Source organism: Ambystoma mexicanum, chromosome 13 (genome assembly GCF_040938575.1).
Source record: "Ambystoma mexicanum isolate Mex_15411 chromosome 13, UKY_AmexF1_1, whole genome shotgun sequence".
Taxonomy (NCBI): domain Eukaryota; kingdom Metazoa; phylum Chordata; class Amphibia; order Caudata; family Ambystomatidae; genus Ambystoma; species Ambystoma mexicanum.
The window spans coordinates 346316481-346338558 of NC_090938.1; the positions used below are offsets into that span (position 1 = coordinate 346316481).

The 22078-nt window shown below is 49.1% G+C and overlaps 1 protein-coding gene across 5 annotated transcripts in view; it reads right to left on the reverse strand.

Annotated features, from left to right (window-relative positions):
• Positions 1-22078, reverse strand: part of REM2 (RRAD and GEM like GTPase 2) — a 667248-nt gene that overhangs the window by 437444 nt on the left and 207726 nt on the right. Inside the window, exon 1 of one of the 5 annotated variants that reach the window (XM_069633852.1) lies at positions 4536-4649. The exons of the other annotated variants lie outside the window; for them this stretch is intronic. Coding sequence (XP_069489953.1) covers positions 4536-4582 — 47 coding nt within the window. The 5' untranslated portion in view covers positions 4583-4649. Of the gene's footprint in view, positions 1-4535; positions 4650-22078 lie in introns of those variants that run through there. 5 annotated transcript variants of the gene reach the window in all.

Here is a 22078-nt window from a genome sequence, read left to right on the forward strand (position 1 = left end):
CTGTCTTCTGTTATCCTTTGTAGAACTTCCTGTTGTTGCTTCTTCCTGTCCTTGTGGATTCTTCTTTACATATTTGTTTATTTTGTTTTGTTCTTTTGTTGGTCCTTCTTTCTACTGTGTTCTCCATTTTACTACCTCGTTTTTTTTCCTTATGTTCAATCATTCTTTCTGTTTGTTTTCTTTTTTTTGTAGAGTCTTGCATGCCTTCCCTATCCTTCATTTCTCTGTTCTTATTATCTTTACTGTTGGCTTTATAATTTTGCTCTGAATTTTCCACTGTTTTTTGCCTCCATTTAAGCAAATCCAGCATTGCGCTCGTTAGTTGGTCCTTCTCATGTCTGTCTTCGCTTGCCAAGTCGAATAGGCTTCGTTGCCATGCTGGAGACGTTTCTGCTTGGTGATTTTTTCTTGCTTCGATATTTATAGCAGTGATTTCTTGTGCCGACAGATTTGTTAACATTAGGGCCAATAGTGCATTGTTGTCCTTTGCAATTTCACCGATTGATTCGTATAGTTTCATGTAAAGGGCCAATGAGATAGATAACGCTGCCATTACATTGTTCTGTATTTGCATTCCGGCCGCAATGGATGGGTGGCTCCGACCCATTTGCACTGGTTCCTCTTCTAGTTGTCCCATTTCACCATTTGTTTATTTCTTTCTCTTGCTCAATATGTTTTTCCTTTTCTGTTGACTCTTTCATTGCCTCCTTTGCTTGCACTATGTTGACCACTTCTCTTTGACGTGATGTCCGTATTCTGCGTTTGTGTTCTACTTGTTTTAAGTACCAACTTCTTATGGTTAATATCTCCGTCAGGTTTTGTTTCTTTTGGATTGCATCTCTTTGATGCAAACGTTGATTGCAAACATCTCTTTTCATGTGGAGATGACATTGCTAAGTCTGCTTCTTCAACAGTAAAGGTTTCATGATTGTGACTCAACTCTATGCTCCTTTTCCCTATTAAGGGCGATTGTTGTTTGTTTTTTACTGTTTGTAATAAACAATTTACTTGTCTGTGTACTTCTTTTCCATCTTTGGACACATTAATTCATCGGAGGAGCCAGAGAAGTGAAAATACACAGCTTTCTATATTCTTTTTCGTTTGGCCCAACTTTTTGCTTTTTCCTGACTTGTTCTTGGCATTCCTTGTCGATTCTGTTTCCTTTATTTCTTCATGTCCGTCCTTATTTATGTCCTGCCCATAGCCACTTGATTCTTTTATATTTGAGATGACCTCCTGTTTACTTGGGCCAGTTTCTTCTTCATGACACTCGTTATCATTATGTCAGATGCGTCTGAATACATTGATTCCTCTAAGTCCTCTTTGAGTGTTTGCATGTTTGTCTCCATGGCTTCATGATTTAATCTCTTTTTGTTGCTAGACTAATTTGTTCTCGTCATGTATAGGCTCGTTATTTTGTTCTCCTTTTGGCTCTTCTTTCTTCTCTCCTTTTGTCTTATTATTCGAGCCGTCATAACTTTCTGGGTTATTGCTCTTAGTTGCACTTTCTCATTTTTCCACACTCTTGTCAACAAGTTTATTTTGCTCAACATCTATGAACAAGCCTACTTCCGTCAGTTTGGCATCTGTGACGTTCATGTCTGTTTTCAGAACTTTAGCCGTTTGCTTTGTCAATTCTTGTTGGCTAGAATTTTCACTAGAATTTTCACCCGCTGGCCTCAGCCGCCCTTTCTTCCACATTCGTTGTGGTTGCTGCCCCCACATCCTTAGTTGGCATCATTTTTCCTTGTTGTTCCTCTGTGTTGTTTTATTGTCTTTTATTGCTTTGTTATTTTGATCTTGCGGGTCGACCGCTTGATGACCTTTTACATCTCTGCATGACATCCCGGCAGGCGTCCTGTGCTCAGGCAAGTCTTTACCTGTGTCTTTATTGACGCTGCCCCCTCACCTCTCCCACCAACCTGACCACTCCCATCGTTGTCGTTATACAAGTTTGCCGTTTCTCTCTCACGGTCTAGGTTGTCGATCACATGCCTTACCTTTTTCTTTTGGTTCTACACGCGCCGGCACTGTTATTTCACGCTGGTATTGTGGCAGCCGTGATATTGCTTTCGTGTGGGGGTGGACAGCTATGCCTGGGGCTGCGGATAGATTCACGTCCTCTGGTGCTGCTACAGACACCATTGATCCTCGCGACTCCTCAGCGAGGACTGGCGAGGACTGTACTCACCTCAGACTCGCACGCTACACGAGTCACGTTATATGGTGTGGGTCGGTCTACCACTTAAAACGCTATTACTCAGCATCCTCTCCAAAACACTCAAACACACCAAAAAAAGTAAGCAAAAGTTCCAATTCAGCGCTTTACAATCCTCTGCTGGTAACACTCTCCAAGAAAACCGTGAGCTGACTGGCAAAGACTGGACTCGCCTCTGACTCAGTTGCTAAGATTGACCACTGTTTGAGGAGAGTTTGAATGTCTATTTTCCAGACAAAAAGCTTGTGCATGAAACACGTGATGAATTAAGAATTTGTTCGACAAAGTTCATTAAAAAAAACTTCAAATGCCCACCATGAAACATAATAGAATTGCTGTAAAACATATGTAATTTGCCTACACGCAGTTAATGTTTTTTTGTAATTTGCCCATAGAAGATTGCACACAAGGAATTACCTGAGAACATTCTACACTTTTCTTATAAAAATAAAGAACACAAGATGAAGATATAACAATTTTCAGAAGCATAGAATTTATTTTTTAAAGTCTTGTAGGCGTCGAGTGCCTCCATTTCTGTTCTGCTTTCCTTTGTAGTAGTACAAATACATAGCATTTTTGCAACACATGGGTAAATCCATATGAACCAAAATCAAATATATTATTATTTTTTTCATAGTCCTAATACATATAAAATACATATAAAAGCTTTAGACTTGTGCTTTATTTACCTGCCTCTTCCTTATGCTCTTCTCCTCACTCAGCCCATCTAACCATACACTTGGCGGGAGCTTAATTTTTAAATCAGTACTAGAACTGCGCCTGAAACACCTACCAAAATGCAACCATGCTTAAATATCCAGGTTGACTATTGGGGCGATTCATGGAATAAAAATTGGACTTTGTTCGCGTGCAAGCGCCCGTTTACTTATTCATGGAACACATTGTGCGTTACTTACCTGAGACCTGCGTTGAATCTGCAAGGGTCCAACACGTCACTGCAACACCACGACACCACGAACGCCTTGCGCGATACGGGCAGCGAAGGCGCCCAACATCCAGTGCACACACCTCAAAAAGGGGACGGGGGACACATGGAATGGGAACACGTGAAAATATGTGTGTTACGGAGGAAGCACTGCAGTAAAAACCTTGCAACGCCCACACGTGCACTAACAAAACGTATTCATGGAATCGAACAGGGCTAACCGTTGCGCGGCAAAAGACGCGCAAACCCAGAAACACGTACACCATGCGAAAGCTGGCATAAGCACCCCCACGCACCAAAACCAATGCATAAAAGTGCGTGCAAACAACAAACACGCATATACAGCTACGATTAATGTACCATGTTGGATCTGGGGTGGGGGGACCACCCAGGAGGGGGGAGGTGCAGGGTGCACCAACACCCACATGAGTGGATGTTGGGACTAAAAATAAAAACCTCCATGGGTTCATGGCCTGCACGGCTAGCCTATAGTGGGAGAGCTCTCGCTGTTGTCGGCACCCTCTGGTGTAACATTAGAAGGTGAGCGTGGCAAGGGAGGCTAACCACACATAGCCCTGGTATGCTCCTCAATGGCAGCAAGCATGCAGGCCTGAAAGGTCTGATTCTGCATGATTATGGTACAGAGGTCCCTATGCAGCACCTCACGTGTTGCATGGAGTTCCACCTGCAAGGCTTCACAGATCTCTTCCCGGGCGCATGGCGTTCCGCCTGCAAGGCCTCACGTGATGCATGGATCTCCTCCCAGGTTGCATGGAGTTCAGCAGAGAAGTTGTGCGTCAGCTGCTCCATCTGCTGTTCTGCCCGTCTACTGCTGGCCACCTCAAGTGCAGCCAGAGTAGATCTGAGGGAGGTGTTCTCTTCCCTGTGGGCATCTGCCTGTGCAGCTGTGGCTGTGCGCAGAACCCCGATTTCAGCCCGTTGGTGCCTGTTGGTGGCCAACATGTACAGCCTGTGCGAGCAGCATGTGGACCGCACTGCCTGCTGCTGGAGCTCCATCTGCCTTTCGGGAGAATGGAACTGGCCATCTTTTCCATGCCCTTTGTTGTGCAATGGCATACATGGAAATCTCCCACACAGTATTCCCGGTTGGCACACAGCCACCGGGCTGCCGGACACCACACCTATCGGGCCCAAGGATACCTAGCACTTGCTGCGCTGGCACTGCCTGTGGCTGCATGACTGCATTCCTCCCTTGCTGAGCTGCCCCAGGAACAGGAGTAAATCGTGTGGAGCGTGACCCTGCATCCGTAACCACCACAGACTGACATACCAACACTGACTGGCCCGGTCGGGGATCTACCCCCCTGCAGGTGTGTCGGACAGAACAGCATCCACAGCAGAATCACTCACCTGCGACAGCAATGAGGGTTCGATGTCCGATTCCGTACCAGAGGCATAGGGCACCTCAGAGGTGTACTCAGACACCCCTGGCCAAGATGGTCTGGAGCACCAATTGATTTTCATGACCCACCACACCACGGCCTCCACTGGTGCCTGGTTGGGGCTCCGAATACGTCACCTCCTCCACCGTCACCTCCTCCTCCTACTCCTCCACTGCATCCAGTGCCTCATCACCTTCAGAAAATCAAAAGAAGACATGAACACACATGTTACTAGCATAGGCGACACACATAGGGATCACAATGTTGACAGCCAACACATGAACCAGCCATGTCACGCAGTGTCAATGAAATGGAACAGGAGCCTGAAAGAAGACATGGATGCGTGTGAAATGGCAAAATAAGACATGTACTGCATGGTGCATAACACCTGCATCACACACAAGCTTGTGACTGGCATAGTCTTTCCACAAACATGACAGATGCCAACACACAGATGGCACGTAGCATAGCCATGCCCAAACTGTCAACCAGACCCAGATGGAAGCTCACGACTACTGTCCATAAGCCGTGTACAATGCATTTCAGTTGACATTTCATTGAAATCACTTTGACAAAAAACACATGTGTGCCACAGGCTACAACAATGCTAGGGTGTTGAAATACAGTGAAGGAAGGATTAATCAATGGCAGGTCACCTTGACATCACGCAAGTGAATAGGCACGTGGAAGGGGATAACAGGGTTCAGAAGTGTGTGGGTGCAGTGCAGTACATGAGTACGGCCTGAACTATCATTGATAACACAGAGGCAGTATTATGAATTTCGTGGATTTATGGCAGTGTAATGGCAAGTGCAGTCATTCTGTGTAAAGTGTTGGTAGTGGGTTGTAGGGATACAGCAAACCCCACCCCCAAGGGCGGGGATAGCTTGGAGGCAGTACATGGCTCAAAATGTTTGCTCAGAGTACTGTGTTGTAGCAGACAGTGTGGGCAGGTGTCAATTGCATTCTTTCAGTCATCTGGGACTACAGCAGCGGAGAGGAGGACAGTAAGTACAACACATGAGGAAGCATCAGAAGTGCCCCCAGACCCGGAGAAGCAACAACAGCAGTTGCATAGAGGCAGGGAGGCTGAACCAGAGGGAGGCTCCCGCTCAACACACACGAGAACCCCAAATTAATGGACATGAGGAGCAACTGACCCTGAGTGAGCAGGAAAGGGATGATCAAATACCATGAGAAGGGAGCAAATACTGGAGATGGAGTTGAATGAATTGCTTGCCCTGGACCCTTCAGGACTTTCTGGGAATGCACAGGGTCCAGGAATGAACACTCATAGCCACTGTGGGCCTGTGCCATCCGCACAGTCCCAGTGAGATACCCTGCACCAAGGCCAAAGGATGTTCCACACAGTCCAGGTCGAGCAGAGTTGCAGAGGGAAGAGTGTATATTCACAGAAATTCGGGTATAGCCTGTTGCAGTAGTCCGCCATCGGAATCACCAGTCCCATGGAGACAGTAAGCTGCTGGGGGATGGAGAGGTAAGGAAGAATGCCTCCCAGGAGGAACAGCTCACAGGGTGACCTCACAGAGACGTCAGTCATGTGACAATAGAAGGTGAGTGTTGAGTGGAAGATCATCAAAGGCTATCCGCGACCATAGGTTGGAGCAAGAATAGGTCCAAGAGATTGTCAAGGAAGGAGCAGGTGTGGTGATGAGGATTGCTTCTCTGTGCAGGACACGGTTTGTATGAAGTCTGCATGACAACAAGCACGTATCAGTCCAACATCACATGGGGATCAAACATGGCAGTCATGTCAATGTAGCCTGAACTGGCAGACAATCATAACACATCACCCGAGCAACATACACATGGCCTGGACACACACGCATCACCACTCACCGGACATTGTCCCATAACTTGGCAGGTCTCCTACGCCTTAGAACCTGCTCTCCTGCAATGAAAGCGATCTCCATATGTGTAGTGAGTTCTTCGTCCTCTGGTGGTGTCCACTGCCAGTCACCACAGTAGATGCGAAAATTGCAGCCAGCTTATCTTTCGCTCAGCGTTGGAGGTCATTCATCTGCTGTGCGTCTCTCATGTCAAGGCACTGATACGGTCCGCAAGGCACTGCCAGTGAGCCCTGCACTGAGCAGGCGTATGTGTGCTCCCTGCCCGCACCAGCATGTCGCGGCTGTGTTCCCTTATCTAGTCCACAAGTATGTTCAGTTCCTCATCACACTAGGGGCTGAAGTGCAGGTGGACTGGCCAAGGCAATGATGTGACAACCGAAGGTCGGACTGCAGGTATTGGCAGCTGGGTGCTGTTGCCAGGACCCTGCGGCGCACCTGCCTTGGTGACAATGGCCAGGACCAATCCAGTCCTGGCTGGGTGACCCAGAACAGGGGTGGTGGTAGCTGCAGCTGCCCCTGCAGCTTCCACACCCTGGCTGCTCGGGACAGCAGATGACAGTGCTGCTCCAGATCCACGTGTCCTGGTGACAGCAACTTGCACCACTCGTGGCTTGGCCTTCCGGACACGGAAATCAGCCATTGAGTCACCCTGTGCCTGTTCCGGGACCACTGCAGTCCGGCACGGCTGACCCAGAGTCTGTGTGGTGGTAGCCGCAGCTGCCCCGGCAACTTCCACACCCTGGCTGCACAGGACAGCAGATGGCACTGCTTGGCAGGTCTGACGGGTGCTGGGGATGTCAGCAGCAGCTGCATCTCCCTGACCCGCTTAGGTGGGGGGCATGGCTATCCCTGCATGGGCCTGGACACCTTTCCCTCGTGGACCACCTTGGCCACGTTGCCCACCTCGCCCACCGGCGGCCACCTCTGGGAGGTCACCCAGCTATGCCTCCCTTACCACTTGTTGCCCTCCCAGTCATGGCACTGATGTACTAGCACAATGGGAGGTGCAGACAATTATCCTGAGCAATTGGAGTGAGGGGGCAGGGTACGTGATGGAAAACGTACCACTGTGCTCCAGCAAGGCTGTATGTGACCCATGGGGGGAAAAAAATAAACGGGTCACGGAACGCTCAGGCACCCCAAAAACAAACGTGTACGCAACCCCTCGGTAGCACACATGCAATTAAAAGATTTTCAGCAGTACGCTGTGGCACCCAGAAACACAAAAGAATGCGTACACTACTATGACCTCGAAAATGGGGTACGTGACACACAGGGGCAACCACAGTGGGAAAAATGCGTGTGTGACTCAGTCTGCCTGGAAAAATGATGAAAAAAACATGTGTACGCACGCACGTAGGCAACTCCCCCGCCAAAACAAGAAGTTCGCACTGCCACAGTACTGAACAATTTGCGTGTGAACCCACAAAAATATGAATCTCACGCGTCAGTCTCCACGAAAAGCATGTACACTGCACTGTTGTCCTATGCGGACCTTTAACCCGTACTGAACGGCAACGCCCAACATCCAGCGTGCGTCACGTAATTTACGCGCTTAGGGCCTTTCCTCTGATTACACACTAACGCGCTGTTTTCGCACAAAAGAAGACCCACGCTCCTGCTCACAAGGCCATTTACCTGCCTCCAACTGCCCCAAACTACCTCCAACAAGCCATCTGCTGCTGCCAGCCCACTCTGTGTGCCTGCTGCCCACGTGCCCTTCATTTTGGTGCCTGCACTGAATCCATTGTCAGGAAACATGTTGTGACCACCTCTGCTGATCCTGAAGACTCTCGACTGCCATACCACCGCTCCACAACCGAGCCGCCCCAGGACCGCCTTGCCCACCCACAAATGCCTTGCCCACCCACAAATGCCTCAGGGTTTGCCATGTCCGACCCTACACAATCTGAGGCAAGTGGTAACACCCGGCAGAGAGGCAGAGGGCTGTCAGCTTCTCTCCTAGAGAAGTTGGCATCCTGGTGGAGCAAGTCCTGAGGCATTATGGTCCCCTCTTCCCTGGACCATCGCGACTCGACAAGGAAGGACAGAGTAAGATCTGGATGGACATTGTGGGTGCCATCAACACAGAGGGGGTGGCACCCTGTGACTACCAACATGTCCGTAAGCACTGGGAAGACTCCAGGTCCAGGACCCTCAACAAGGCCCGGCGCCTCAAGGCTGGTGATGATGGAGCGAGGCGCCCGGCCTGGTTGACCAACGATGAGATGCGGGTTATGGAGTGCATCGACCCATCGCTGTACGCCCAGGTCTTGGATTTGTAGCTCCGTCTGGAGTCGACTGCTAAGTGTTCATGTGTTCTTGTCCACCATAGTGCATGTGTATGCTGACGTGTGGCTGGAGTGTGCACCTTGGCCTCATGTATGGCATGCCTCCTGTACAGATGTCTGTGTGCATGTCCCTGACAGTGCTACATGCGAGTCCATTCAAGCGTGTCCCACAACAATGGTGTCTATGATGCAATGCATGATGCACACCGGCATGTAACGAGGTGCACATGTTTGCATACCTGTGTCTGCACTGGGGCAGGCAAGAGGTGCGACACATGGGTGCTTATGTCACCATCATGGACATGCATAGTGTACACATGCGTGTGTCTGAGTAGTGAGTGTGTGACTGGCCAACACCATGGATGCATGACACATGAGCATCTCAATGCATGATGGACTCATGTGGCCCAGTTGTCCCCAAGTGCACTGACGGGAGGTCTACATGGCCTGATGCATGACTGTCAGGTGATGTGTGTGTATGTGATGTGCATGTACCATGATGCATGTGAGGTTCAGCCCCTCCTCTGATGTGCCTGCAGTGCCTTGTACATGGATGTGACTGTTTGTTGCACATGGCATGCATGTTTGTGCATGTGTGTTGCTTGCACTGACCTATGTGTTGGGGAGGGTGATGATGGTTGTGACGTTTGACAGTGCCACTCATGTGCATTTGTTTTGTGTCAAGCAGACATTTGTTTAGTACACTGATGCTTGTGTTCAATGTATCCCCATCCACAGCAACGACTGCGGAAGAGGGCAGAGTTTGCACTGTGGAGCACCGCAGCAGGGATGCCTCCACCAGGTGGAGACGCAGGGCCCAGTCATCCTCCCAGGAGCGAGGAGACTGGTGTCGCGTCCGCAACAACGGCCACAGCTGCTGAGGGAAGGCCCAAGAGGGTGAAGTCGGTCGTGTGCTCCTCGGCAGCGGGAGGGACAGGTGAGACCACACTGGGGCAATCCGATGCGGAAGACAGTGGGGAGTCATCCAGGTTGGCGGTGGACAAGGAGGAGGCCACATCAGCTCAGCACATGGGGCCCGGCGGGGGTGAGGAGGTAGGAATGAATAGTGCAGTCAAGGATCAGGGGCCGGAGGTAGTGCAGGTCACCATGGAGGGGCCTGTGACTGACCTTGTCCCCGACTCTCCGACTGCATCAGAATGCACCTGCGGGCATGCCTCAGGCCGGACCAGTCTGCAGGTAGCAGATGCATCCACGGAAACGGATCTTCCACTACCTGTGGATGAAGCAATTCGTGACAGGGTTGAGCCAATGCTAGCCGGTATTGTGAGGCGTACAGGCGCCATTCGTGTTGATGTGCAGGCTTCCAATTGGGAGTTTGCACATCATCACAATGAGGTCTGTCGCCTCATGAACTGGCTAGCTCAGCTCATAGTCACAAATTTCTTACGAGTGCCGTCCACTGCTGTGACAACCTCCTCCTCTTCCTCCACTGTGCGCCAGTCGTCCTCCCTGCCGTCTTCTGGCCCAGATACCACCAGGGCCCCCTGTGTACCTGTCCTGACCATGGCGGCCAGTCTGGTGCATCCCTGCTACAGTCAGGAGTCGAAGGAGGAGCAGCAGAGGTGGTCATTGTAGCAACAGGAACAATGGCAATGGAGGTAGTGCAGGCACCAAGCAGCAGGGCACGTGCATGACAGCCCCGGGGGTTGTCATCATCCCCGAGGCTTTCCTGATGCGCAGGCACCAGGCTTTTCGGCGGTGGCAGAAGGCACGACGTGGGAGGCGACAGGACTCGGGGCCCTCAACTTCAGGGTGGCAGGTATCGGGCAGGAGGGAAACGTGGACTTTGACACAAGGATGTCTTCCGAGTTGCAGCGAATGGGCCAGCAAATTGGAGCAGAGCGGCAGCGGGGACAGGGAGCACGACTCAACATTGCCAGGGTGGAGAACACTCTGCATCAGGCGGAAAGGCAGGCCGAGTTCCTCGAGGAGTCTCGCAGGGAGTTTGAGAGGAGTACGTTGGGAGCCCATGCGTGCCCTCGAGGGGAGAGCAGAGGCCTGCCTCCGGGAAATAGACGCAGAGTTTGATGATGCCCTGGCCGCAACTCTTGGGGTAAATGGTGAGTCGTAGGACTAGCCCGCTGCCTTTATAAATAGTTCATTAGGGCTAGGTTTCCTTTTTTTTGTTTTAATTTGGAGTTCATGGACTTTGCTCCGCATCTTGTATATAGTTATTTTTTATAGTACTTTTAGGATGTTCTTGCATTTTTGGTAATCATGGACCCGTGACCTTTGTATATAGTTTGGAACTTGTTTTTCATCACATTTATTTTTTTCCATGGAGCAATGGTCATGCATGTGTGTGTGAGTTTGTGATTCCCATGCCATGGGGCATGTAATGGGGAGCAGGAACAATGGTTGAGTGTTGAGGTGCACCATGTGGGTGCAGCGTGTGTTGGGATTTTGATGGATATATGCAACATGATTGCATGGTGTGCAAATGTGGGGGTATGGGGGTCATGAGTCGGGGCCTGTCTGCAGGTTGCCGTCACTGGTGGGGGGGTAGGGCGACATGAGTCGGGGCTGGTCTTTTGCAGGTTGCTGTCACTGGTGGGGGTGGGGCATGAGGCGGGGCCTGCCTGCGGGTATGGTCACGGGTGATGGGGGTCCCTTGTGGTGTGGGCTGCCTGCGGGTATGGTCACAGGTGATGGGGGGGTCCCTTGTGGTGTGGGCTGCCTGCGGGGTATGGTCATGGGTGGGCTGCCTGCGGAGTATGGTCACAGGTGATGGGGTTCCCTTGTGGTGTGGGCTGCCTGCAGGGTATGGTCACAGGTGATGGGGGGTCCCTTGTGGTGTGAGCTGCCTGCAGGTATGGTGATGGGGGGGCCCCTTGTGGTGTGAGCTGCCTGCGGGTATGGTCACAGGTGATAGGGGGTCCCCTGTGGTGTGGGCTGCCTTAGGGGTATGGTCACAGGTGGGCTTCCTGCGGGGTATGGTATCAGGTGATTGGTTCCCTTGTGGTGTGGGCTGCCTACGGGTATGGTCACGGGTGATGGGGGTCCCTTGTGGTGTGGGCTGCCTGCGGGGATGGTCAGGGGTGATGGGGGGTCCCGTGTGGTGTGGGCTGCCTGCGGGGATGGCCACGGGTGATGGGGGGATCCCTTGAGGTATTGGCTGCCTGTGGGGTATGGTCACGGGTGGGCTGCCTGCGGGAAATGGTCACGGGTGATGGGGTTCCCTTGTGGTGTGGGCTGCCTTCGGGGTATGGTCACGGGTGATGGTGGTCCCTTGTGGTGTGGGCTGCCTTCGGGGTATGGTCACGGTTGAAGGGGGGTCCCTTGTGGTGTGGGTTGCCTGCGGGGTGTTTTCTCAGCTGATGGCAGCACGCGTAGCCCTTTCCACGTGATTTGGCTAGTGCGAGCGGGGTATGTTCTGAATTTTTCCACGCGATTACGATGGAGGGGGGCTGTATGCTGTGCTAAAGATGGCGCCGTATTGCCCATTTCACTGTTTTTTTCCTGTGCACAGGGCGGTGTTCGGGCGTTACTGGTGCTGCTTGCGGTTCATTGCGCCACGGCTACTGATGCAGCGGGAAATCCATGAATACGCATACCGCGCAATTGGTGGTTTGCGCCGCGGCTGGCGCACGCGTGGTGCACGCTCCTTCTCCGCGCACGCCGCTTGTGCTGCGTCTGCGCTGGATTCTATGAATTGGGTCCTTTGTGTGCATGCAGAATTCTGTGACCTATTCCTGCTGGTGGCACTTGTATTGTGGTACGCATCCTCGTACTGGAAAATGAGGAAAACAGTGCTTTTTGAAGTGTAAAACCTCTATGAAATCATGATAAAACAAATATGCAAAAAAACACCCAACTCTTTAAATCTTATCTTTTATTACTGGGTTGGGGCAGACACAAGTGTGAAATGGAGAATGCTAATGGCCCCTTTCCCTGACAAGTCACATCTCACTGGGAAGGGGACATAAGCATTCCAAAGCCCCTCATTCTCTGTATACTCCAAATGTGCCCGATTTTCTTTCTTCTATCTAGCCTGCAATGTGTCTAAGTTTACATGAAAAAAGTGAGGTAATAATGCTTACACACTTGAACCTTTTATTCAGGAGATGCTTGTGTGAAACAATTCTATGAGTGAAGACAAGTAGGGCAATACACCGAGATGTCTAGTTGTCTTGTGCAGGTTAGAAAACAAGCATTGGGTGTTGTAATTATTTTATGGACTACTTGAGTTCGAGAATAAGGGGTGTTTGAAAATAATGTTGAAAAACAAGGAAAGGGGGCTTTTTAAAAAATTGAAGACAAGCATGAGTACAACGTTGGACTGAGAGTGCCACCATCGGTGATCTATTAGCGTGCAATCTAGTTACAGTGAGCCACAGCCTTTCAGGACTAGTTACTGAAGCAGTATTCAGAAAAAATAAAAATCTTGTTGCTCAGACATTTAAGCAGATATTTTGCAAGTCCCTTTCAACGACGTCAATTCACCAAAATGCCTGGTGTAGCAGAAGTGAGATTACATACCCTAGCAAATGACTTAACATTACTTTGACCCAAAAAACATACCAGGAAGTGAGGTCATGACCTTTGACCCCCAGTGACATCAATGGAAAGGACCTTGCAAAAAGTTAACAAAACAACATTAAATAACAAATAGTCGACAAAATGATATTTTGGTTTTCGACCAGATTACCTACAGTGCTGCCCCAATATGTAATGCTTGCAGTCAAGCCAGACCCACACACAGCTGAAACATCACAGGCAAGGGTCACTGCTTTCTTATGCCAGTACTGCTGCATATGGTCAGTTTCTGCCATCTTATATCTGTTAAAACCTCACATGGCAGATATTCCTTTAATATGCTAAGCACAACCTCATATACCATAATAGTGTCATCTTGTACCAGATGACGCCTCAAATCACGTATAACCAAGTTACAGCCTCAATCAATGAAGTACTGTTATCTTATTATTAGGTAAAGCCTGAAATGCCAGATATATGATTCAGCTTAGTTTTGCTATCGTGAAAGCTAAAGAAACTTTTGGTGATCTCAGTTTAAGATAAGGGAAACTTGCCCCTGTGTGGTAGCTATGTCCCCGGTATTAGCCTATTTGACCTAAAACATTTGACCTAATGACAAATTTGATCGTTTTTTGTATGGGCGATATGGCCTTGGGGGCAATTTGCGTGCATATTTTGCAAAATACCAACCTTGGAGAGCAGGGGTTGCAGGAGACACTCCCCATGTTTGATATTTTGCAGTTTCAGGGGTGCAGGGGTGTCCCCCGCTTCCCTAAAATTGGAGGGGGGGGCCAGAAATAAATGCATCCGCGTTTAAATTGGGCTCCTGTCAGATAAATTGCAGACAGTTTGCCGCGAACAAAAACAATCGGTCAAAAACACCCAAACCATTTCCCCAGCATCACACATATTGGCCAAGCGGAATAGTTAGGGTGTGTGCCAGTTTCACCCTCTCCAATTTACCTAGTAGACCACATCTCCCATCATACCATCTTTAATTTTACACCAACATACTACAATTTCTGCATTTCAGAATCAGATGCAGATGTTTAATAAAGCAAACATATGAAGAATCAACAGAACTTCCAAAATCTACTAGGCGTGCGCATATGCAAGAAACAAACACGATTTTATGAAGGACAAGGACCACATACATGGTACTCGACCTTGCTGGTGAGTAAGGGTATGTTTAAAACTTTGGTTGAGTAAACAACCTTTAATAATACATAATAAGCAAAATACATTTTCCTTTAAAACATCAAACCATACTTCACATATTTACATACAAATGTACTTTTCTCATCAGGTATAAACCAAATAAATATAATAACATTCATATAGCAATTCATCCTAAAACCTTTCTAAAGATAATGCTCTAATAAAACCAGAGATTCCAATGACTGTCGAGGTGGTCCTCCCTGCCAGGCATGTGTACCAAATCGCATCATTATCCGATCTCAAAGGCAAACCAAATAATTTTCCCCAATTATACCCTGCGCAAATAGCTCAAAGCAGTGCAATGCTTGGTGGTCTCAAACACAAATATTTTTTTTTTTACAAAATCTGCAAGAACTAAGTTCGCTGGAATCCTATTGTGCCTCAACATAATCTGTTTAGAACACAGTAAGTTCCAGCAAAAACGAATAAAAAGTGCACTGGTCAATTTGTCCTTTTGTAATCATTCCTCAAGTGCCCCAAAGATGGATAAGAATGAAAGCCTTCTACTGTCAATGTCCAAACATGTTGGTATAACAGTAACGTTACCCTGCCTGGGTTGTCAATCAAATCCTGTGTACAGCAGCCAGTTTTTTCCTTTAATGCATTGCATAACTCCTGGAGGACTCGAATTCTGTTACAACACCGCTTCAAATAAAAAGGCATTAAAATCTACAAACAAAAATCCGTCTACTGTCAATAAAATTTTTCTGAAGAGTGATATTGTTTTCCAATATGTTCTAGCTTTTAGGGAAACTAATCCCAATTCATACTAAATTGCTACATCTGGGAAAACTCATAGGTAGATTTAACACATGTTTCCAGATTCTTCCCTCCAGAATTGTCAAGTGATCTAAAATAGCAAAAGGGTGGGTCTCAATACCATAAAGGAATTTCGGAATAATTTTAGCCTCATAGTATATTATGACAGGTTTCAAAGAAAACATGCCAAACTTTATATCAATCATTTTTAACTGAGTGACTCATTTCGAAGTTAGCTCATTAAGCCAAAGAAGACTAATCTTCAAAGAAGGTCACGTAGCGACAGGAAAACCTAGATAAATGAAAGAATCAACACTAGAGATCACCGATTTTCCGATAACCCACTTAAAATTACATTTCTTCCCACTCTTTGTGAATCTGATTATTTTTCATTTGGAGGGATTCACAATCAGTGTGTGGTCTTTCATATATGATACAAAGGAGCTAATCAGGCGTTGAAGACCAATTTGAGTGGCATCGAACAGGAAGAAATCATCTGCATTTGAAAGCCAACGATAACGTAGATCTTGCTTTTTAGGAGAAATGAGAGAAGCACAAGCCAGGGTATTCTCGATGTCTGCAAGATATAAATTAAATATAATTTGCCCTTGCCACTGGCTAGTGATAATGGACTCTTGGCGAATAAGAAATGTTCTGCTGTGTGTATGTAGGATACCGAGGTAGAGAGTAAATTTTTATGTCTGGCTAGTAGCTTGCAACAAGAAATATGTACGCCTGCCTGAAGTATCCCCATCCCTTTCTAAATACTGCATACAGAAATATCCTACATGTACAAAAGGTACATAGAAATACATGCTTTGCTCTGTTTATAATGAAGTGCCATTTATAACACATAAAACATCACACTTAAGCAGAGCGCAAACACTGATATCTCTCACTCACATGCACATAAAATGTATACAGAGTAAAGCGCTTCTCAACAATAATTCTGACGATACCATGGCATGTTTAGTTTCATTTTATGCAAATGGTCAAAGTGTACACTCTTTCAGAGATTCCTGAGTCAAACGGTGGCTCCCCCAGAAGGAGCAGTCCATTTTGAAAAGTTGAATGTGACCAAAACAAACAAGAGTGCCAAAAACAATGTTTATTTCAGGCTCACAGTGTTTTTGTCATTGAGCAACAGTGTGAGAGCCAGCAGGCCAGGGATTGCAGAGGCAGTGCCAGTGTGTTACGCTCACCTGGTCTCTGCGGAGGCGTTGGGGCACGGTTGCAGCCCTCCCGGGGGTGAGGTCGCTTGGGTCTGACTTCGCCCTCTGTGCTTATGTGGTGACTGGTGGTAATAGGTGATGCTGCTTGGAACTGCTCCTGCGTGGAGAATAGGGGGCCTGAGTATGCCAGCTTGTGGGCCTGATCCCCTTCCAGACCCCTTCTTCCATTCTCCCCAAACCCTGGTACCAGTGGGATGCGCTGTCCCTGGAAAGCTCACCTGTTGATTAGTTTTGGCGAGCACTCCGCCCTGCTGCTTCTGGCAGGGGCGCTTGTATGATCTGGACCGAGTTCCTTCACTGGTCCCTTGCACGTGGTAGTCCAGTCCTGCTGCGACAAAGCCACTATACTTCAGGTTAGTGTTCCTGTTTGCCTTTGTCTTTCCTCGTCTGTTTTTGTTGTATTGTAAAGTTTGTTGTCTTGTATTGCTGTCCGTTCCGCTGTTCATGTTTGCTCTTTTGCTTTCTTCCCTTGCAGGTGATGTTGCCGGCCCGGCAGAAGCTGCGGAGCTTGAGGCGGCAGCCGGAGGGAACGAGGAATGAAGCTGCAGGAGAACGGCTGGTTTCAAAGGGAAGTAAACTGGTCCAAGCGCGGGGAGCGTCACGTTACACGCGAGTGGACAGTAACGCAAAGCACCGGCCTTAAGGATGGAGCAGCTTATATAACTGAGCTTCTGAAGCCACGCCCACCAGATTCAGCCTGCCTGCCACACCCTATGAGTCAGCACATGAGGATGTTCTCTGGAATAAAGGCTTTCAGCTCCTGGAAAGTTCTTGTAAAATAAAAGCACTCCTGCACTGAAATAAAGTGTTCCTGCTCACATCTCTATATGAGCCTGGTGCCAAAGGCGTCAGGACTGAGTCCAGCCAGGGCCCCTGTGTTTATGGGTCCCAAAGGGACATAAGTGAGTCAGGTGACCCATTGCCCCCATCTCTAGATGGTGTGGTTTTGTGTTCTGGGGGCCTGTGGCCATGACGCAGTGGTACCAGGGAGATTGTAAGTGGTAGCAGTTTTCACCTCTTCCTGGGTTGCACAATACTTTGTGGTTTATGGGCCTGCACCATGGCATGGTTCCCATATGCAACCATTAAAGCTTGCATGTGTTCTTCAAATACAGCTTATTGTGCTTTTAGAACATCCAGCAAGAGTATGTGCATCTCTCCCAAAACGGCTGCAAAAATTAGTCCCCTACATTCAGAGGTCCACAGCAGAGTTTGTCTTAAAAATAATCTTAGGATGAAATGCACCTCCCAAAATGTGTGTCAAGTTAGAAGAACAAGTTACTTAGCAACTGGTAACGTTCTTTCGACTAGATGTTCCTCCAATGTATTCCACATCTTTGACAAGTAATGTCCACAGCTGAGCACTTTGGAAACTTTTTCAGCATCAAGTCGAAAGAACGTTACCAGTTGGTAAGTAACTTGTTCTTCGAATGGATTGTGTCCTCCAATGTATTCCACATCTTTGACAGACTCCCAAAGCAGTACCCGTAAATGGAGGAGGGAAAAGTATTTAGAGTAACCAATTAGATTGCGGAATAAAGAACCGCCTTACCAAAGGCCATATCCTGACCATGGATTGTATCCAAGGAATAATGCTTAACAAAAGGTGTGAAGCGAAGCCCATGTAGCGGCATCACAAATATTCCTAATAGGAACACCCCGCTGGAGGGCAATGGAAGTAGCCACGCCCCTAGTGGAATGAGCTTGGAACCCTTCAGGGTGGTCCTTACCCGTCAATCGGTAACACTCCATAATGGTGAGCATAATCCACCTGGACAAGGTCTGTTTTAAAACAGCCTGGCCCAATCGATGTCCAGCATATCCTAGAAAGAGTTGCTCGTCCACTCTGACCCTGGACATCCTAGAAATGTAAAAGCTCAGAGCTCTCCAGCATCCAACCGATGGAGTCACTCCTCTTCCTTACCAGGATTAGGAGGAAGATAGAAAGATGGGAGAACCATTTTCTGACTCAAATGAAATTTAGAGACTACCTTAGGTAGAAAGGACGGACATACCCGAAGTACAACCATGTCCTTGTGGAACACAGTAAAGGGTGGCTTAGAGGAAAGTTTCTGCAATTCACTCACTCTGTGAGCGGAAGTAACCGCAACCAAGAACACGGTCTTGAAGGACAATAATCGCAAAGGACAAGAGTGCAAAGGTTCAAACGGAGCACCCATGAATAATTTCAAAACCAAATTTAAAATCCCAATCCGGCACCTGAAAATGAGATGGCGGGAACACAGTCAGTCCTTTAAGAAATTGAGAAATCAAAGGAATCTTAAAGTAAGAACATTCTTCAGACGTGGAGGGCAGATTGACATTTCTAGAAGGTCCGGTTACCACGCTCTCCAGGCCCAATCTGGAGCAATGAGGATCATGTGGCAACCAAACCTCCGTAACACTTGAAGAATGACAGTGACAGCAGTGGGAATGACCAATCCACTACGAACGAGTCTCCTAAGGCTCCTGTTGGAGGAAATTCCCTTCAGCAGAATCTCTCGCACTTCCGGTTGACACTGGTGGCAACAAGCTCCACTTGCGGGGTTCCCCAAAGGGTTAACATCTCCTGAAGGACTTCCTGAGCCAACTCCCACTCATGAGAGATCGTGCTCTGCCTGCTCAGAGCGTCCGCTGCCGCCTTTTCATCTCCGGCCGGATGAACTGCCGAGATTGAAATTTCCTGCTGGATACCTCAGAACCAGAGCTGCATGGCCCCTCAACGGCAGTGACCCTAACCCCCCCCCCCTCCCTTTTTTGTTGAGGTAATGCATGGCCACTGTGTTGTCCGTCATGATTAGGATACTTCCCCTGTACAGAGGGCAGAAAAGCCTTTAGGGTCAGCCTGATGGCCCTCAGCTCGAACAGATTGATGTGGAGTCTGGACTCTGACGGAGACCAACGACTGCTGGTGGTCAAGTTGTTGGCATGAGCGCCCCATCCTGTGAGGGAAGCGTCCGTCACTACAGTCACCTCCGGCCATGATTGCCAAAATGGTCCCCCCCCCTCATCAGGTTCCCTTCATTGGCCCACCACAGAAGATCCTGGAATTTGAACAGGATCTGACATCTTGCCGGAGAACTGCGACCACTGCATCTTGAGGACCCATTTGCAGGGATCTCATCCGCAGCCTGGTTTCTGACACCAGAAAAATGCAGGATGCCATGAGGCCGAACAACCTTAAAATTTTGAAAGCCAGGAGACTATGGGCATGTTGAAACTGGTCTACCATTTGCACAATGTGATGAGCCCTCACCTTGGGAGGCAAGCACTTCCCCAAGGACGTGTCTAACACGGCCCCGATATACTGGAGCTGTTGGGAAGGGGTCAGATGCAACTTCTTGAAATTGAGGGAGAAGCCCATCCTGTGGAGTGTGCGACGGGTGAGACCGAGATGAGCCAACGCTTGCTCGGGAGAGCGTGCCCGGATCAGCCAGTTGTCCAGGTAGGGGTAAACTTGAATCCCCCCCCTCGCCTGAGGTACACTGCCACCACCACTGTTTGCTTGGTGAAGACCCTCGGGTGGAGGTCAACCCGAATGGCAGGACCCGAAACTGAAAGTGCGAGTCGCCAGCCGCAAACCTCAGGTACTTCCTGTGCTTGGGATGAATCTGCACATGAAAGTAAGCATCCTGTAGGTCCAGAGACACCAACCAATCCTGAAGTTGAAGGGCCTGGAGGACTTGGGAAAGGGTAACCATCTTGAACTTGTCCTTCCGGAGAAGTTTGTTCAACCGACGCAAATCCATGATAAGTCTCAATCCCCCGTCTTTCTTCTGGATCAAAAAATAAGGGGAATACCATCCCTTGTTCCTCTCCGCTGCATGCACCAGTTCAATAGCGCCTTTCTCCAGCAGGGTTGAGATTTCCTGCAAGGAGCGGATCCGGAAGCTTCAAAGAGAGGTTCCCCGGTAGATTGTCGTAAGGCTGCTGAAGGAAGGGAAGGCAGTAGCCGTGGGCTATGGTATCCAGAACACACGCATCTGAAGTAATGGCTCGCCATTCTTCGAGATGCTGAGACAGTCTGCCCCCAACCGGCGAACCATGGGAAATGGCCTCATGACCGTTTGGAAGCGGCTGCGGCAGTGCCTGAAGGCAAAGAGGCAGCTCCCTGAGCTGCTTTGGCACCACGATTTCCCCGACCACCACGGGTACTTTTTCGCTGGCCCCTTTGACTGGCGGCCCCTCTCGTTCTACCAAAGGAGGAGTAGTAATGAAACAAACCTCCCCCTCCACTGCTGTTCCCTAGGACGAAAAGGCAGAGGTTGACGCACAGCTGCACTTAAAGATTTAGCCGCAGCTTTCGAGGTCTGCAACCTCTCCAGGCTCTCGTCAGCCTTGCTGCCAAACAAATGTGTGCCATCAGAGGGCATGTTCAGAAGACAGGCCTGCACATCCAGAGCAAAACCCGACTCCCGCAACCACGCAAATCTGCGTATAACGGTGCTCGCAGCCATGGAGCGGCTAACACTGTCGGCCGTATCCAAACCCAACTGAAGGGATTCTTCGCACATGGTATCCTTGCCGTCTTGCATGACAGCAAGGAACCCATCCCTTTCTTCCCCCTCGGGAATATGCTCAGCCGCTAAAGAAACAGTTCCACAGAGTGTGCGAGAACCTTGCCAAGGAACAAGTGGAGTTGGCCGATTTCAAGGCCATGCTCCCAGCAGAAAATACCTTTGGAGCCCAACCGTCGAATCGCTTGTCGTCCCTATCAGGAGGGATGGTAGGGTACGCTGCCTGCCTGGAGGTGGCGGTAGCCGCCTGAATCATTAGCTGGGGTCGCTAATGGAAGGGTGGTACTTCTTTGTCAAAGATATATTAACAGCCGGAATAGATTCCGGAGACTGATCAGCAGCTGCTACCCTTTTCTCTAAGGTGAGGTGAAACGGTAAATCTGGGTCAGAAGATGGACCTTGATCTAAGATGTCCATTAGATCATCCTGTACAAAGTCTATAGGAGGACTGGACCAGCTCAGATACTCAGAGACCATAGCCATGAGCCTCCTGCATGAGACTCAGCATGAGCCCCAGGCTCAGGCCTACCAAAGTCCACTTCCGGAGAAGTGTCCAACCCACTGGCGTCATGAAGGTTTTGCCTCAACTCCTCCAATGGACTGTCCCCAGAAAAAACTGGAGCCACATCAAGTTCACCAGGGTCCTCAAAATCAGACCTTTCTTCCTCTTCATAAATGTCATCCAGAGGAAGTTGAAACCCTGGCCTGGGGACAAAGAAGGCTGGAGTCCAAAACTGGCCTCACAGACTTCATAGTAGCCTTCCTAGGAGGATCCATGATATCTGGGTACCCCAATGGCAGATTGCGGGCCAAAATACCAGAAGGCGTCGAGGGCGCCGAAGGCTTAGACGTCGAGAGTGTCGAAAACCTCGGCGTCGTGAGCGCCAAAGGCTTCGGCGTCGACACTGGTGCCGAGAGCGCCGTGGGCCGATACGACGGCAAAGCGTCCATGTCCGAGTTGGATGGACACTGCGCCAACTTAGTCGACGCCGGATTGCAACAGTCTTGGTGGAGACAAGGACCAAGACCTGGAGGCATGTCTCCTGCGACTGTCCTGAGCCTTGTCCGGATGGGACCTCGAAGATTCCTGGTGCGAATCGCGTCGCGGACCCGAGCCCGAAGGCGT